This window comes from Macaca mulatta, chromosome 4 (genome assembly GCF_049350105.2).
Source record: "Macaca mulatta isolate MMU2019108-1 chromosome 4, T2T-MMU8v2.0, whole genome shotgun sequence".
Classification (NCBI taxonomy): Eukaryota; Metazoa; Chordata; class Mammalia; order Primates; family Cercopithecidae; genus Macaca; species Macaca mulatta.
Genome location: NC_133409.1, coordinates 5,341,907 through 5,360,549, shown reverse-complemented (window position 1 = coordinate 5,360,549; position 18,643 = coordinate 5,341,907). Strand labels below are relative to the sequence as shown.

Sequence of the window (18,643 nt, the reverse complement as noted above, 5' to 3'; positions counted from 1 at the left end):
TCAGGAGTCTGCACCTGACTTCAGTTGAAGACGCTGGAGGGAGCACCCTCACTACTGGGCCTTCCCTTCCTAAAGCTTACGGGGCCTGGGCCTTCCCCAGCTCTGGGAATGGCATTTGCCTCTGCCTGCCTTTCCTCATGGGTGCACTGGGCTGTATGACTCAGCTCGGGCTGCATAACAAATAACACAGGCTCGTGGTTGAAACAGCAGACATTCACTTCCCACGGTTCTGGAGGCTGGAAGTAGAGAAGAGGATGTTGGCTGAGTTGGCTTCTAGTGGGACCTTGTTCCTTGGCTTTGGAGACAGTGTCCTTCCCCCGTCCTCATGTGGCCCTTTCTCTGTGTGTATCTGTGTCCTAATCGTTCTTTTTTTTTTTTTTTTTAAACAACGAGTTTTGCTCTTGTTGCCCAGGCTGGAGTGCAGTGGCACCATCTCGGCTCACTGCAACCTTTGCCTTGTGGGTTCAAGTGATTCTCCTGCCTCAGCCTCGTAAGTAGCTGGGATTTCAGGTGTGTGTCACCATGCCTGCCTAATTTTTGTATTTTTAGTAGAGATGGGGTTATATCATCTGGGCCAAGCTGATCTCGAACTCCTGACCTCAGGTGATCCACCTGCCATGGCCTCCCAAGTGCTGGGATTACAGGCGTGAGCCACTGCACCTGGCCCTAATCTCCTCTTATCATGAGAACACCAGTCAGATCGGACAAGGGCCCACCTTCAAGACCATTTTCCCTTCATCACCTTTTTAAGGCCCTCCCTCCCAACACAGCCCCATTCTGGGACCCTGGGCCTAGAGTTCCAACACACATTTGCAAGGGCACAGTTCAGCCCATAACAACGGAACCCCAAAGGCTGGGTTTCCACCCCATATTCACTCAGAGAACACGAGGGTGTGACGACAGTGCCTGGGCACTGCAGCAAGAATGCTGAGAGCTGGCAGCTCCACGTATAGCGCTGTTCTATCTACCTCGGGTGTGTGAGGCCGAGGAGACTCTCAGGCCTGCCAAAATTCCCTAGCGTGTCATGGTTTAAAAATGATCTACCGAAATGTGGAGGTTAGAATCCATCGTCTCTACAACCGGTGACTCAGAAAATAGAGACTAATTTGGAAAAGAGCTGTCAGGCCCAACAGAATATTAATGGTGCTGCTGCGGTTGCCCAGTGAGGACACGAGGAACGAAACACAGAACATCACGCGCTCACATCTGAGCCAGCGGCGCTGCTGTGAGTCTCTAAGAAGTATCCGTGTTGCAGCTACTGAGACACACTTTTTCCTGCCCCAGTCACCTTCCGCCTCTACAAATTTCTTTAGATGGTCCTTTCAGCAAAGAAGTCAGTGGACAACTGGGTGGCCAGTGCCTTGGGATGCACACAGCCAGCTGGAGTATGCAGACTCCCCCAGAGCAGGCAAGGCCACGTGACAAGAACAACACCGAGTTCTCCTCTCCTGCACCCACCAGTCATGTGACCAGATCCAAACTCACCCGTTGAGGCTAATTCCCCATTTCAGTATCTGGGATAAGGACACAGGAAAACTCAGTGTGTGTTTTCCCGTTCTCACAGTCAACTCAACACTTCTGACACCATATGTTGGAGACCTATCAAAGTGTTTATCCTACTCTGTACTCTCAGGCAATACCACATTTCACCTGCAGTCTCCACAGTGCCTGGGGATTTCTCCCCAGGGGCAACCAATCAGTTCTGTGCAGACACTAGCAAGATGTCCTCTAATACAATTCAAATTCCGACGTTACCTACCTGGAGATAGTCTCAGATTCCATAGGTTGAGGGCTCAGTCCCAGAAGACTACCCCTCACTTCAGATGCCAGCTGCAAGCCCCAGGCTGTGGCCCGTGCTTTTAACCAACTGGCTATAAATAGGGGTTCCTATAACCCCCTCCTTGTCTTCAACTAATTTGCTAGAGCAGCTCACAGGACCCAGGGAACCACATTATTAAGGTCTGCTGGTTTTCTATAAAGGATATTACAGGACACAGACGGGTAGCCAAATGGAGACCGACATGGGGTGAGGCATGGAGAAGGGTGTGGAGCTTCCACGCCCTCTGGGCAGCACCACCCTGCAGGATCCTCCAGGTGTTCAGTAATCCAAAGCTCCCCAGCCCCAGTCCTTTTGGATTTTTACAGAGGCTCCATTACATAGACATGCTTGATCAAATCATTGGCCATTGGTGATAAGCTCCACCGTCAGCCCCTCTCCTCTTTCTGGGGGTTGTGGGTGGGGATGAAAGTCTCAAGCCTCTAATCCTGCCTGTGGTCTCTGGGGTGACCAGGATGGGGTCCTGAAGCTACCTAGGAGCCCCCAGCCACTAGTCATCCCATTAGTGTACAAAGGACACTCATCACTTCGCTGATTCCAAGGAGTTCAGGAGCTGTATATATCAGGAAATGGGAAGAAAGAGCACATGTATATATATTTGGTATCGCAGATACCAAAAGCTGGGATACTGCCTGCCTCACGGATTGTCAGGAGCACTCAACCATAATGGAAGAACGGTCCAGTTGGAAGACACCTTAGAGGCTATTTCAAACTTTTGCACACCGAGAACGTTCCACAGCATCCTTCACAAATGCACATCCGCATGTCTTAGTGACATAAGCCCAACTCACAGATTTCCAGCTTTGTGCAGCCCTCGTCGCTGGTGTGCTCTTTATAGCAAGGCTTCAAAGCAGCGCTGGTGTGTGCGTGGATGCTGAGAATGAACTCACGTCCACGCTGCCTGACCATACTTCCATGCGTCCGCCTAGCTGGGGTGCTTCATTTACAATGCAAACGACCTCTGCAGGAGACAGGATGGCACAGAGGCCTCCTCCTGAAGCTCTTAAAGCAGATTCTCAACCTCTGCAGCTGTAAGAAGGCAGCGGCTGTGAACTGACACAGAGCAGACACAGGCGCTGTGCAAGGGGTGTGTGCTCGACGTTCTGCCCTGATTTGCCTGTACCAGTGAAGGTGCCAACGGTCCCTGTAGATGTGCAGGAGCCTGGAAATGTTTGTTTGTACCGAGGGCAAATGCTGGATGGGGGTGGTGGACAGGGTGAACGAGACTTGTCCTGTCACTTTTGTATAGACTCTGTAACTTTAGAACCATGTGAAGAGATTACCTCTTAAAAATGGAAATTAGCAGCAACTGTAGAGGAAGCTGGTCGGAGGAGCGCGGCACGTGCTGTCTTCAGGAGGCCAGGATGAGGGCAGCCCGGGAGGGAGTGCAGGCCAGGCTTCGGGCTCCATGCTCCCACTGCCAGTGCTACCACCTCCCCAGGCAGGAGGAACGGCTAAATCCTGAAAACTAACAAATAATGGGTGTTTCTGCAGCATCTTCCACCGGCAGAAACTCTACTGAGTGCCTCAGCTGAACGACTCCATTGGATCCTTGCCACAGAGTAGTGAAGGGGAACCTTGCTAGGGAAGATGCTGGTGCGGGGCTGGAGGATGCTGGGCAGTGGGGGCAGATCAGCCTCCATGGGGGCTCCACTTCCTCAGGTCTCCCATCCCCTTGGGCCCCACTTCCTCAGGCCCCCATCTCCTTGGGCCCACATTTCCTCAGGCGCCCATCTCCATCCTCCTCATTGTCCGCACTGCCTGGCTGGGAGCTGCAGCGGGAGCCTGGCCTCTCCTCCTCCTCCCAAAGCTTCCTTCCCCCTGTTCCACCAAGTGGACTAAGGCAGGAGGCTGGGCAGGGGGAAGGGGGATACCAAGTGAGGAAAACAGAGGGCGGTGGCGGTAGCCACATAGTCAGCATCGGAAGCAGAGCTGGCATGTCCCTTCTGAGTCCAGTCCAGCCTGAGTCAGCGGGGAGGGGCAGGGAGGAGGGGGCCTTCCAGGGAGAAGGCGGGGGCCGCACCAAATGCCCCTGAGGTGCCCGTGCCAGGGAGAATTGGCTTCCTGGAGCCCCGCTCTGTGCTACCATGAAGGGCGATTCTGTCGGCCTAGGTTTTGTCAGTTCTGTGAGCCACACAGGATTGGCGCGCACTGCAATGCTGCAGAGACACCAGGTGTGCTCCCTCCCTGAGTCCTCAGCTTCTCCCCCGAGTGGGTGCTCGCCAGCTCAGGGCCCCACCCCAACCCTCGAGGTCCCTGGGATTCCCCGAGTTCTCACCAGCCTTGGAGGCCCCAAGTCACCCCATCCGGTACGCACACATCTGTGACACACTCCTCCCACACAGTCTCCCTCAGCCCCTCTTGACCCTCCTCCTCCTCAGACACACGCCTTCCCGGGGCCTGTACTTGTCAATCCCCAGACATCCCTGACTGCTTCCTGCATGCCCAGGCTCTGCGCTTGCTGACCCGGGCACCGTTCTCCCTGCCTCTCCTTACTGTGTCACAATGGGGGTTTCTGCATCTGTGCTGTCTCCCCTTCTACTGTGGCTGAGGATGGCAGGTGCCACCCGAGTTCGAACTCCTTGAGCATCCTTTGTGCCTAGAACATGCCAGACACGCAGCACAGATGAGTGTCATTGGTCTGGGACATTGCCACGGAAATCTCCAGCCCTCATGCACAAAAAAGAGTGACAAGGACCATACTCAGGAGGTCAGGGACTCTAGCTGAGAATTGGTCTAAAGTAATGGAAATGGGAAATGCTATAAATCCAAGCTCTGCTCCTTGGAATCATTTAGAAACTGGCCGAGGGCTGAGACATCCCTCTTGCTGGGTAGACTGTGATCATATTCAGGAGGAAAAGCACAACTCGCTGAGGGGATAAATTCTATTTGCCTAAACAGAGGCGAGGCTGCTGACACTCTGGAAAGTGTGAAGTGTGCTTTTGTGACCGAAGCTGGCCTCTGCATCCCCTAACTCAGCACCTCACAAAGTTTATAACCCTCACGCAGTGCCCACAAGCTGCAGGTGATGGCCGGCCTCCAGGTTCAGCAGTGAAATAGCCGAGCAGTAAGATCTTACAGCATGACTTCCTCAAGTCAGCAGGAAGTTTTGCCAGCCCCATGCTCCTCCGTGAAACCTCAAAAGGCCTGCTTCCAAGCCGCCTGCTTGTTCTTCCCAAGGTGGAGGCAAGACCAGTGCCCTCTGACCAGGTGCGTTCAGGAAGGGGTGGAGATTATACAGGAATTCAGATGAGTTCCAGGGAAGGCAGCTGCCAGGGTCTCATCAAATGCACAGTCACAGGAGGGCTTCCCCTGGGTCGGCCAGCTGGACTCTGGTCTGCTCTGCAGCAGGAGGCAGCTGAGCAGAGCCTGTAACCCCTCAGGACAGGCAAAGCTGCACCGCAGGGCGTGGAGGAGGTGCAGGCTGGACAGCCCCAGACAGATAAGGCAACAGGGGCTTGGGGCTTGTCTTGTCTGCTGGCCTAGGTGTCTGGAACGGCTGGGCCGCCGTTGGAGCCATGGAAAGAGGGGTCCAAGTGTCTGAGCTTGGAATCAAGGTATTCCCAAATTTTCTGCTCGAAGCCCCATAAGTTTCCATTTTCCACCACAGCCAGTTGGATTAGACTTGGCACCATTCGCACCCTAGTGAAGTCCAGCGCTTAGCTGATTTGGGGATTCTATGCAAAGCCAAACAGTGGCACAGACTCCAGGAAATCTACAGAACGAACAGAACATGTCTTCATGATGATTCAAGGTCAGGCCCTGTGGAGCAAGGACAGCATGGAGCCCAGAGGCCAGACTTCTTGGAGAAAGGGGCCCCAGAAGACAAAGGGGCCAGCACAGGCCAGCCAAAGAGTACCTGATACCTCAAAGGCGACACCAGGTCCATTTGTACCTGGATATTTTATATCTTGCTCTACAGGCTCTATCCATGTCTCATGTGCATTTGTTAGAAGTTAGATAAAACAATGCTTATTATTTTAAATAAAGACATTGTTTCTAACTATTTTAATCATTAATAACCTGTGATCTTCCAGATGGGCCAGCCTAGCAACTTGGGCGGTATAGCCACAATCTGGGTCCTCTGTGAGTATGATGAAGACATCACACAGAGTAAACAGCCTCTGAAACATAGGTCTGTGAAGTGTATCCACAGTCACCGAAGAGCAAGACCAGAGTACACATCCTTTACCAACCTCAGCTTCACATTCAAGAGTGAGGGGACATACTCAAGTCTACAGAGGACATTTAGAATAAATGGAAAGAGAAACTTAAGAGACAGAAAGGCAGAGAGAGATTTTTTAAAATCTTATTTTATAATTAGTAAAAATATAGGAATATAGTCACTTCAAAAGGTGACATTAGCTAAGAACATTAGTGGGTTTTCAATATTTAAATTAATTCAAAGATGATAGACCCATAATGATGATTAAAGTTATTACAGAAGAGGATGATTCGTGGTATTAGAGATCATTTACTCAAACCCTTGTATTTTAAAAAGAAAGAAAGACTGAGACTAACAGAGTTCATTCATTTCTCTCAAAGGTAAAGCAGGGATCAGGACCTGGTTCTCCCACCTGCTGTCCCCACACCATTTTGCCTGGTTATTAGCCTCTCCCCCGACTCTGCTCATAGTTTTGTTCTTGTCGTTGCTGGTTTCTTGGTGAAATATGGGTCAAATAGATGGATACTCTTGGGGTAATGGTGGCCCACTCCCTAACCACTGTGTTAAGCCTTGTATACTCTGCTGAGAAGGTAGATATTTTTGTCCCCTAACTCTGCACCTGGATTTATTTGCTGTGAAATGCAGGGCCCATTCCTACCAACCGTAAGCAATTTATTCTGTGGGTTTAGTTACTGCAGAGGGCAGAAACAAGATACCACTCCCTTTATGTGGCATTAAAAACAAACTCCTCTTTGCTGGTGGCCCTGTTTCTGTAGGAAGCGTGTGGTTTACCCAGAGCAAAGGGGCTGGCTGTCCTGCCAGACTTAAGCCAGATGTAGGGCTCCATCTATCTTGTTCACGGTTTTACCCCAGTCCCCAGCTGGTACAACCTGAGCACCCGATAAAGAAGAATCTATGCAAGGGAAGAACACTCCTCCTCAGGCTGAACAAACAGACGCCATCTCTGGTTATACAGCAGCACTCAACTGACTTTCTTGTCCATTCTTCACTGAACTCCTTAAAAATTAAATCTTAGTTATAACTTCCGAAAATTAACCTCCGTAAAGAATCAATAATATATTTTAAAACGTGTAATGCTGTTGGAATTTTTTTCTTGTCTTACATTGAACACAAAATGTCCTGTATTTATATAAAAATCACTGTGTTGACCTTTTTACATGTTCTTCCACAGCTACCTATTAATACTATGATGTCATATTGTAAAAACACACACACACAACAACTCAGATGAGTTTGATAATAAAATCACACAGCAGTTTAAAAATTTATCCACAGGGACATAGAATTAACTGTTATTATGAAAGTTTGTCACCTCCCTACAAACACATCTTGACTGTTATTTAGATTATGTTAATGTGTTGTGTTATTATAATAAAGCCCTTATTACTATACTTGTTGTGGTTGTTAAACAGCCGTTAGCAACTATGAAACTGGGAAAATACACTGAGCTGCCTTGCCCATGAGTTATCACGGTTAATAATAACAGATCAAGAGCTCTGGGATCCTCTACAAGAAGATGCCCGCTTCCCTGAAATTTCAAGAGACGACTGTCAGAAACGTACTAACCCAACACAAGCATGATGAGGAACCCAAATTCTGGAAAATGTCCTTGGTCATGCTTAAACTTGATCTCTACTAAAAATACGGCACTCCTGTGCCGTCCCTCTTCCCGTGGGAACCCAGCCCCGAGCCCCAGCCACACAAGACCTCAGTCTCCTTGAGGCCTGAGGTGCATGCAGTGATGACTATGCCGGGGACCGCCTTAGTGCCTGGAATGGTTTCTCAGACACAATTCTCACCTATTTTTGCATTTCCCACAATATGTATGTTGGAAGAATCTTGAATAAACGAAAGGTACCAGTTTTAAAAACAACTGACAGGGTTTTAAAAGTTAAGCTTTATTATTATCCAGGTATGGCAGGGCAACAGTTCAGGAGACAACTGTCATCGAAAAGACAGTTTGTTACTCACAGGCCCCAAGAGAGGCGGCCAAGCCCTGGGGACCACTCAGCGATGCACTGAGCCTGTCTGGAGGCAGAGGGGGTGCAGGGATGCATGGACAGGCGCCTTTCACCTGGCTTCTGGGAAAGGAACCGGTGAGCCAGGCTGAGCCTGCATGGGACTGACTGGTATGGGCGGTTCCCGTGGGCCCTGCTGGACAAGGGGTTGCCCTGGCTGGCTGGTACTGGGCGCTGGGAGGATTAGGGCAGGGGGATGTGGGCAGACCGTGAGAGTCCATAAAGGAGGTGGTGGGGGTGGGCTCTGGATTGGTCGGTTTGCATTTGAAAAGTGCACTCCTGGGTGGGTTGCCTGCTGTGTCTGGGACTTAGAAACCCTGGGGAAGCAGCCTCTCCAGGGCTAGCAAGCCTCCTCCTACTCCCCACTGATGTCAAAGCATCAGATGCAGGAAATGACAAGGCCCGATTAGTGTAGGCAGGTAGAGGTCCCTTTCCCAGTCCTCAGGCTGGTGTGCTGCACCCTCCCAATGCCATGTTTGACCGTTGTGGTCTCAAGGAAGGGCTCTGAGATGGGTGTCCAGGGCGGTGGGCTCAGGCCCCACCCTGTCACTCACTCACCACCGGGTGAACTTGGGTCAGGAATCTCAACTGTCAGGGCCTCAGCCTCCTCATGTGTGAAATGAAGGGGATGGGCTATGTGATTTCAATGACCCTTGCAGTTCCAGATTGCATGGGCCCCTCCTCGTAACCTGGAGCACAGAAAATCTATGATCCTGTGCCTTGTCAAGGAGCCCAGACCCAGGGCCACTGAATTCCAACAAATGTATAATTCCCTCAGTCAAAGCCGTGCTTCCATGCATATTTCTAGGTGGCCTCAGATGGCCCCTAGGGTGAAGGCAGATCTTCCAAGGGCAGCTTGCTGGCCTCTGCAGTGTGGATTCTCGGTAGGAGTGCTTTCTCTGCTTTCTGTTTTAGCCTTACTGCCCCAGCCTACAACCTGGGGCATGGCAAAAACCTTATGAAGAGATGCATTGCACCTCCTAGATGGATACTGTTCGGGGTGCTCACTCCTTTATACGGTGACCTCTCTAGGAGGATCAGTGGGAGATGTTTCCTGCAGGGCTCGGAACAGAAATAGATGTGTTTACCTACACAACTGGGGTTTGTTTATTTATTTATTTATTTTGCTTGTTTTGTTTTTGTGTTTCCAGCCTGCCCTGCTGTGCTCCACTCCTTGAGAATCCAGCAATCTCAGAGTCAGACACAGGCCCACCTTCCACAGGGCTGGGGATCCTTTCGACATGCACCGTGGCGACTCCGCTCGGGCCCAGCTTCCTACCACTCCTCCTCCTCCTCCTCCTCTCCTTCACCCGAACAGACACACTCACTGATTGGCTTAGCCTTGTATGAAATATGGGTAAGTTTACTGACATCTTTTGGACATAAGATGGGGTGTCAATAAGGAAATACCCCCATTGATGTGACTTTATTTAAATCAAAGCAAACAACTGCATGAGAAGCTGATGACAAGATGTAACAGACTCAGAGCTGAGCTGGGTAAGGAGCTGGAATTCACACTTAGAGACCTGTCTGTGCTTGTCACGTGTGGATGAGCCAGTGGTTTTCTTTACACTCAGTTTTCTTAATTCCAAAAGTTGAAGTAAACAACTTTCATTCACCTTATATAATTATTTAAAATAACATTATTTTAGGAGTAATTTCAAAATAAAATGTAAATATTCCTTAAAAGTATAATTTTGTGGCCGAGGTGGGTAGACCACGAGGTCAGGAGATCGAGACCATCCTAGCTAACACGGTGAAACCCTGTCTCTACTAAAAATACAAAAATTAGCTGGGCACAGTGGCGGGTGCCTGTAGTCCCAGCTACTCGGGAGGCTGAGGCAGGACAATGGCATGAACCCGGGAGGCGGAGCTTGCAGTGAGCCGAGATCGCGCCACTGCACTCCAGCCTGGGCGACACAGCGAGACTCCGTCTCAAAAAAAAAAAAAAAATGTGGACCCAGTTGGAAAGTCACAGATTTTCTTTCAAAATAATGTTATACTCATGGGTGTGTCAGTGCTTTCTAGAACACTGTATTTCATATTTTCCTTTTTAAAAAGAATTACGTGAGATCCACTTAACAGCACTTTCTCAACAGATTGTAGGAGCAATTAGCATTCTAATCTGATGCACTCTGATGACATGTGATTATAAACGTGTTTGGGTTAACTCACTTAAAAATGGGCAACCTCGGCCGGGTGCGGTGGCTCACACCTGTAATCCCACCTCTTTGGGAGGCCAAGGTGGGTGGATCACCTGAGGTCAGGAGTTCGAGACCAGCCTGACCAACATGGAGAAACCCCATCTCTAATAAAAATACAAAATTAGCCGGGCGTAGTGGTGCATGCCTGTAATCCCAGCTACTTAGGAGGCTGAGGCAGGAGAATCGCTTGAACCCAGGAGGCGGAGGTTGTGGTGAGCCGAGATTGCGCCATTGCACTCCAGCCTGGGCAACAAGAGCAAAACTCCGTCTCAAAAAGTAAAATAAAATAAAAATAAATACTAAAATAAAATGGGCAACCTTGAGGGTGGGAGGAATGAGGAGTGTTTAATGGGAACAGAGCTTCAGTTTGGGATGATGAAAACGTCCTGGAGATGGCGGTGCTGGTGGCTGCCCTGTGTGAATATATTTAATGCCACTGAACTGTGCACTTAAAAATGGTTAAAACTGAAAAACCTTACACACATTTCACCATCACATTAAAAAAAAAAAAAGCAGAAACAATTTTTTAAAGGGCAAACTGCTAGCTCTTGATGAGTTGGTTCTCTTCACCCAAAACTTTACCTTTTAGTAACAGTAAAAATAAACGTCAGCTTTGTCATATTTTCTCCCCTTTGCTTCTGCACTTGCAGAAAGATTCCGGACACCCTTCCCCTCAGTTGTGAAAATACACTTGGGAACAGAAATATTAAGTTTTCTTGGGCTCAAACACAAGATAAATTAAAAACAAGGCAAACTTCAGCCAGCCAGACACGCGGACCTGCTCTTGGCACCGCTCCGAGACCCGTGTTCATGATCTGTGAGATTCCACTCTGCCCAGAAAACAGCTTGCCTCTGGCCGCCCAAGCTCTGTCACACCTGTGATTTCCCGGCAGTAAATAAAAACTGCCAAGCTCCCTGGGACCCCCATTTCCCGCGTGCCCTCCCTTACCTTTCTGAGGAACAGTCTCTGCAGCTTCTTGTGCGGCAGCCTGATCATCATGATGCACTCCCCAGTGCCCGGGGGCCGGGCTCCCCTCGCCGGCCAGCCATTCTGCCCGGGCAGCCGCCACTCCTTTTATCACCTCCTGGGCTGCCGTGCCCGCCCTCACCAGGCAGCTGCACCGCACAGCCCCTCTTCCCTCCCCTCACCCCTCTCCGGGCAGCCACAGATTCCCAAGCCAGGAGCCCTGCCCCTCATAGGCACCAGCTGTGAGGTGAAAATGCTCTGGCTACAGACAAAACCCCCACTTTGCAAACTCAGAAGCAAAGGAGAGAAGCTGCGAAAACCTCAGCCCCGAGGCTGGCCATCTCCTCTGATGCCAACGCGAAGTTACTCATGCTGCTCCGAATCCCAGCAGGCTGGAACACAACATCTGGCAGAAGTCGGCAAAGCAAAAGCGTCACTTGGAGGCAATCAAATGTCAGAAACCGTCAGAGACACTCTGAGGGGCAGGCCTGAGGTCCCCCTCAATGCACACCTGCCCACCTGCCCACAGCCAGGCTGGCAACGTGCCTTAGCAGCACATAAAAAGACACCTCGGTCCTTCTCTGTGTCATTTAAACAGAAAGGAGGAGCCAGTAGGAGGAGGAAGGTGAATGAAAATGGTTGCTTATTTCTTTAGGCGGCGCTGGGTCAATGAATGCACACCAAGGGTGCAAGGATGGCATCACCCTGTATTACCCCTTCAGATGCTGCCTCTGCCCCAGAAACAGGCACATGCACATGCATGCACGCTCTCTCTACAACCTCCTCCTGGGCTAACTCGGATGTGTCTTCTCTGGCTAACAAACATTTGCTTCGTTTTCCTGATCAAAACTGAGTTCCCACATTTCCAGTACGTCGGCCCCTTTCTTGCTTTCACTTGCCATGGAGCCCTGCCTTGGTGCCGCCAGAAGTGTCCAGGGCTCCGCGTGATTGGCAGCCACTGAGTGAAGGCGGCAGGTTCAGAGTCAGACCCAGGACACTGGCGGACTTTCCCTTGCTTACTGGTATAGCTTCTTGTTAATACATAAACAGCCTTCTCTGAAAACCTACAGATGCAACAGAAGAGACCTACCAACTGACAATCGCCTTTGAGATGACAGACAATAGAGGTCATGGCTAACTAAGAATGCAGGTATGGAAATAAACAGATTTTATAAAAACACAGGACGTGAAAAGAAGGAATCAAAGGCAAAGAGGAAATTTAAGACTGAAATGGATAGAAATGACCTTGATTTAGGGCAATGCGGTGCTGAAAGACGGGGTCCTGTCCACACCTTCCTTATTCCAAGACATTGAGATAGAGAATATTTCCTTCCCAATCAGACAGAAATAGTCGAAGTGCAATTGTCCTTTCTCCAGTGGTTGCTATTTCAGGAAACGGGTTGTACCGAAACAACTTTTCACCCATTTTGTGGCTTCCAGAGCACACATGGCGTATGTTCTTTCCTTTGAATGAAGAGCTGATTAAAACTCATTTATCCAGGTCAATGTTGCATTCGTGTGTGTGTGTGTGTGCGCCTGTGTGTGTGCAGGTGTGTGTGGTCTACACAGATACATACATACTTGAGGTAAATAACTGAAAGGAGCTTTGGTCAGTCCTTCAGAGGGACTTTCTCAGGTATTGTTTTCATTAACCCTGCTTTCCACTATAGGAACTTTATCAAGAACCTATAATATAACGTTTTTAGAAACATATGCCATACATCTGCCATTATATACACTTTTTTTTCTATTCTGGAGTCGTTGGCAAACATTACATTCTAAGCAGAACGGTCACACTTCTGAGCTGTTACTTTGAGAATACAGCACGGTTTGTTCACAGGCCAAGTTATGGCAACAGAAGAAAATGGCTCTGTCTTCCAAAATTTCTCAATTACCTTTTGCTGCTTTTGCTGGCACAAAATAACAACACAGGGAGATTAATAGAAATGAAGGCTCTTTCTAGTCTCACCAAATTTCATATGCGTGATTTTATTTGGGTCTCAGCACTGCTGCAGCGTTTCAGCCTTGACTTCTCTCTGTCAAATCATCAGGAGCTTTAAAACAATCCCAGTTCTGTTTCTTTTCCCTGAAAAGAATGCACATCCACATTTCACCTCTTTGAAAATGCTGGATCTTAAAATATATGTGCAGCCTTTCACAGAAATAGGCACTCCTGCTTCCTGGAAACACACTGGTGGTGTCTTCTCACACCGTCTACCACCAGCTGCAGCCTCAGCTCCCGCGGAAGACGCAGCTGCAACCCAGTCCGTATCCTCGCCCAGTGGTCAACGCAGTGCCGTTCCCACCATCGTACAGAGAGGTCTGTGCTTTGTGAAGCCCTGCTGCATGGGATTTCTAAGTGTCGAAGAAGGACAATATATTTTCCAGAAAACTTAACTCTGTGGTCCTTCATAAGTACTTTAATTTTTAAAATATACAGTATTCAGGTTTGATTGAGATTTAGAAATTTTTACTAAATTTTTGTTTAAAGGTGTGGTGTTGGGGCCCCGGTATTGTTTCAAATACACAGGAATAAAAATGGAAGGTTTCTTTTCGCTGTCTGTAACCTACTTCAATTGGTTGGCAAAGATGCGTAGCTCATGTAGGGAAATGTTCCCAGCTTAGGCAAATCAGTGGCCCCTGGGGAATGGCAATTTGGAGAGAGGAAGGTGGGCTCATTTTGGTGAACAAATATTTCTTTACGTTATTTTACACACAGAGTAAAATTAAAAGGCTTCTTAAGAAATTGTAAACATTGTGTTTACAATTGTGTAAACATCTTCTTTTAAGGATATATTGAGCTGGTCTAATCCCCAAAGAAAAAATACCCAAGGGTCAAGCAAAGCAATTGAACTACATCAAAGATGAACTCACCAAAGCTATCTACTGAATGTCAGGGTGATGAGATCATTGCACAGAGTACGTGAGCACCACCCCCGCCCCCATCACGCTCTGGTTTGAGACTGTGAGAACTCCAGGTCGATTCTATCGTTCCTGGCAACAGGAAACCAGCATAGGTTAGATTAGTGCAAGCCACGGGAAAGCTTGAAAATGACTCGGCCAAAAATGCTCATCTTTCCTGTACCACATATTTTGCTGGAATTGCTTAAAATAGCCTGCTCACTGGCAATCCCTCTTCCCATTTCCAACCTGATGGCAATGTGCATGGACACTGAGTTGGGGAAAGGAGAATCGGATGGGGGAAATGGAGACGCAAAGGGTCTGAATAATCCTCAACTACAGTGATTTGGTTTTTGGTATCTGTATTTACAGTTATCCTAAATGCAATTCAATCCAAACTTCCATAAGAATTAAAAGGAAATTTTCCAGGACTTGGTACTTTTGAAAGTGCATTAGCAAAATCAATCAGGCCTTTGGTCTCTGGCTAAATGGTGGTCGTGTGAGAGCTACAGGGTTTGCAATGGAAACCTTTCATTTTTAATGGCATTTAATCATAGGTGGATGTGAGTTTGTAAACTGAATGTTGTCATGGTGATGATGGCAAGAAATTGCCTTTTATTTATTTTTGAGACCGAGGCTGGAGTGTCGCCCAGGCTGGAGTGCAGTGGCGTGATCTAGGCTCACTACAACCTCCGCCTCCCAGGTTTAAGCAATTCTCGTATTTTAGCCTCTCAAATAGCTGGGATGATAGGCACGTGCCACCACAACCGGCTAAATTTTTTATTTTTAGTAGAGACAGGATTTCACCATGTTGCCCAGGCTGGTCTCGAACCCCTGACCTCAAGTGATCCACTCGCCTCAGCCTCCCAAAGTGCTGGGATTACAGGCATGAGCCACCCCACCTGGCCGCCTTTTATTTTATGCCATAGGAAATCTTTATAACAATCTTGGCTTACTCATCTACCAAATACATTTTTAAAGACATTATTTTGAAAACATCTCTGGCTAATTGGTAATAAGCAGCAATCACTGTGTATTGGCTATGGCTTTAAAAGCATTGCTATTGTTGTCATGTAAGCATCCATCTTCCAGCAGCAGAACCAAAATGCTCACACAATTCAGCCCAAAGAATAAACAACCACCATGCAGCAGAAAGCATCTGTTTCGTGTATCCATTAAACCATCAGCAGCTCAGCCTGGAAGCAATATGTTGTGTCTTCCTTTGAAAAACCTAGTAGCTCACTTCCATATCTTTGGACCCATAGAGAATCAGACGGATGACTTTAGCCTTTGTTGAAGACACCGCTGGGAGTGAGCTGTACCTTTCCCCTTCCTAGGCCCCGGGGAGATAGGAAGGTGGGACTGTATGGCTGTGTCCTATCCATTGGGAATGGAGTGGAAGGGAAGTGTCTCCTGGCATTTGAGGCACTGTGGAGGGCGCAAGTTATCCCCTGCACCCCAGTCTCACGGCGAGAACAAAGAGCCTAGGGAGGGTAGAGCTCCAGATGGGGTAACCTTGTCTCCCAGCCCCCTGGACCTCTGAGAAAGTGGCCGAGGATAGCCCTGCCGGTGACCTCATGGGAAAGAAGCCTTGCAGACAGGAGTGAGAAGTAGGCCCTGTCACAGGGAGGCCCTGGGGTCACCACAGAGGTACACGGTCTGTCCCATCTGGACCAAGACAAGTGACAGAAACCTTAGGTACTGGTTTCGTCAAAAGGAAACTGAGGCCCAAAGAGGTCACACAGCCCAGGCACTAGGAGAGTGGTGTCCCCGTGTCCACCCCTCCCTCAGTCTCCTCATGTTTTACCACATTCTCCCTCAGACACAAAACCAAATCGTGGCCGCTCTTTACCACTTAGCCATGTTGGCTCAACCTTAGCACTGTTCAAGGCAATCGGTATGCATGTGTGTGTGCATGCAGTGTGCGTGTATGTTTGTAAGTCTAAGGTAATCGGTATGCATGTGTGTGTGCATGCAGTGTGCGTGTATGTTTGTAAGTCTAAGGTAATCGGTATACATGTGTGTGTGCATGCAGTGTGCGTGTATGTTTGTAAGTCTAAGGTAATCGGTATGCATGTGTGTGTGCATGCAGTGTGCGTGTATGTGTTTGTATGTCTAAGGTAATCGGTATGCATGTGTGTGTGCATGCAGTGTGCGTGTGTTTGCAAGTCTAAGGTAATCGGTATGCATGTGTGTGTGCATGCAGTGTGCGTGTATGTTTGTAAGTCTAAGGCAATCGGTATGCATGTGTCTGTACATGCAGTGTGCGTGTGTGTGTTTGTATGTCTAAGGCAATCGGTATGCATGTGTGTGTGCATGCAGTGTGCACGTATGTTTGTATGTCTAAGGTAATTGGTACACATGTGTGTCTGCATGCAGTGTGCGTGTGTATGTTTGTATGTCTATGCGCATGTGTGTGTGTGCATGTTAAAGGGAGGAGGGAACATGAAGTTCAAATTCCCCCACAGCACCTGGCGTGGTCCCTGGCACATGGAGTGTGTAAAGTCACGTTCTTAAGTGAAAGTATCTTGGGAAACTGGCCTCATTTTCCCTTATGGAGCTGATCTCGAATCACTCAGGATCTCGCACCGGGCTGTAAGCCGGCACCAGGGTTACACCCTGCTGTGCACCGTGGTCCCTGAGAGACTCACTCAGCCTCACGTGAAAGTCCTGTTTGCTCCCAGTTCACAGGTAAATAAATCAGCAGCTCCATGGAGAAGGAATAGCACCTCCTCATCTGGTCCACTCCCAGGAAACGACTGAAGGGGTGGCCTGCCCCTCCACACCTGTGGGTGTTTCTCATTAGGTGGAACGAGAGACTTGAGAAAAGAAATGAGACACAGAGACAAAGTACAGAGAAAGAAAAAGCGGGCCCAGGGGACCGGCGCTCAGCTTACAGAGGACCCACGCTGGCACCGGTCTCTGAGTTCCCTTAGTATTTATTGATAATTATCTTTACCATCTTAAAGATAAGGGAGTGGCAGGACAATAGGATCATTTTAGGGAGAAAATTAGTAGTAAGACATATGGATAAAGATCTCTGTGACATGAATAAGTTCAAAAGAAAATGCTGTGCCTTGATACGCATATGTAAACATCTCCACAAACCTCTTAGCAGCATTGCGCCAGCAAGTCCCACCAGCAAGTCCCATCTTACGCCATAAGGTGGTTTTCTCCTATCTCAGTAAACAGAGCATACAATCGGGTCTCACACCGAGATGTTCCATTGCCCAGGGACGGGCAGGATTTTTAACTAGCAAGCTGCCTTCAGGCACTTGTTTAACAAAGACACATCCTGCACAGCCCAAAATCCATTAAACCTTGAGTCACCACAGCACATGTCTCTTGCAAGGACAAGGTTGGGGGTAGGGTCACAGATTAACAGCATCTCAAATACAGAACAAAATGGAGTCTCTTATGTCTACTTCTTTCTATATAGACACAGTAAGAGGCTGATCTCTTTCTTTTCCCTACAAACGACCTTCACTCCTGCCCCGACTTTCAGGAGTCAACATGGAAAGGGGAGCAAGCCATGACCCTGAGCCTTGCACCACCAGATTGGAGGCCTGTGGGCACCAAGGCTGCTGCAGAGCGCAGGTGGAAACACAGGTACACAAGTGACTTTCCGTAGGTCAAAGAAACGGTTTCACATGCTTCTGTGATAACAGCTGCAAGCATGAATAAAGTTCAGTTTTCTCTGGAAGCCATTGATGGGTTCGGCAGCTCTCCTCAATGCATGGATAGCAAAAATATAGCTACTGTAAGGTGGGGTCTGTGATTTATTGTTATTACATTTCAAACAGAGTCTTAAACTAAAAATATTTGGGACCCAGTAACAGAGAAGTCCCAGCAGCAGTATCAGGATCATGGAAGGAAACACATTTCCCGCCTTACAGGTGCTGGTTTCCAGGCTCAGCTGAAGCCTGTGACATGGCATTCGCTTAGCATGGAAAAAGCAAGGCTAAGAATAATTTTAAACTCTTTTGGAGTCATTAAAGGGTTACATTAAGAAAATGGAAAAATGTGATTTCCACAAAATAAATTGCAAGAGTAAATTATCTTTCATTTCAGTAAATGTCTACATCATAGAATCGCAGTTAAGACCCTAAAGCCACATGGCTCAGTTCAAATCCATGACTCCACCACTTGGCTGTGTCACCTGGTACAACTTAATTGCCTCCATGCTCTCATCTGTAGAATGGGAGACAGCAGTAATGAGAGTGAATACTTCCTCCGGTTGTGAGGGTCAAACAAGGTCGCGCTGTAAGGTGCTCAGAACATAGTGAGTATTCTATAAGGATTTACCAACGAAAAGCAAAGGAAAAACAGGAGCAAAGAAGGGAAACCTGGATTTCCTTGGGGTTGACCTTGGACACCGAAAGTTAATTAAGAAAGAGCTGTCAATTTCTTTACCTCCTCCCTGTACAGATAAGAGCATTGAGAAAAGGCATTTTGTAAGCAGTGGGGCACCACACAGATGAACGGCGATGACCTTGTTAGTTCGCTGTTACAAATCAAGTCCCAAAGGTC

At 48.4% G+C, this 18,643-nt stretch overlaps 1 protein-coding gene across 4 annotated transcripts in view; it reads right to left on the bottom strand.

Annotated features, from left to right (window-relative positions):
- Positions 1-18,643, bottom strand: part of RPS6KA2 (ribosomal protein S6 kinase A2) — a 452,599-nt gene that overhangs the window by 336,076 nt on the left and 97,880 nt on the right. Inside the window, exon 1 of one of the 4 annotated variants that reach the window (XM_028846983.2) lies at positions 11,195-11,326. The exons of the other annotated variants lie outside the window; for them this stretch is intronic. Coding sequence (XP_028702816.1) covers positions 11,195-11,245 — 51 coding nt within the window. The 5' untranslated portion in view covers positions 11,246-11,326. Of the gene's footprint in view, positions 1-11,194; positions 11,327-18,643 lie in introns of those variants that run through there. 4 annotated transcript variants of the gene reach the window in all.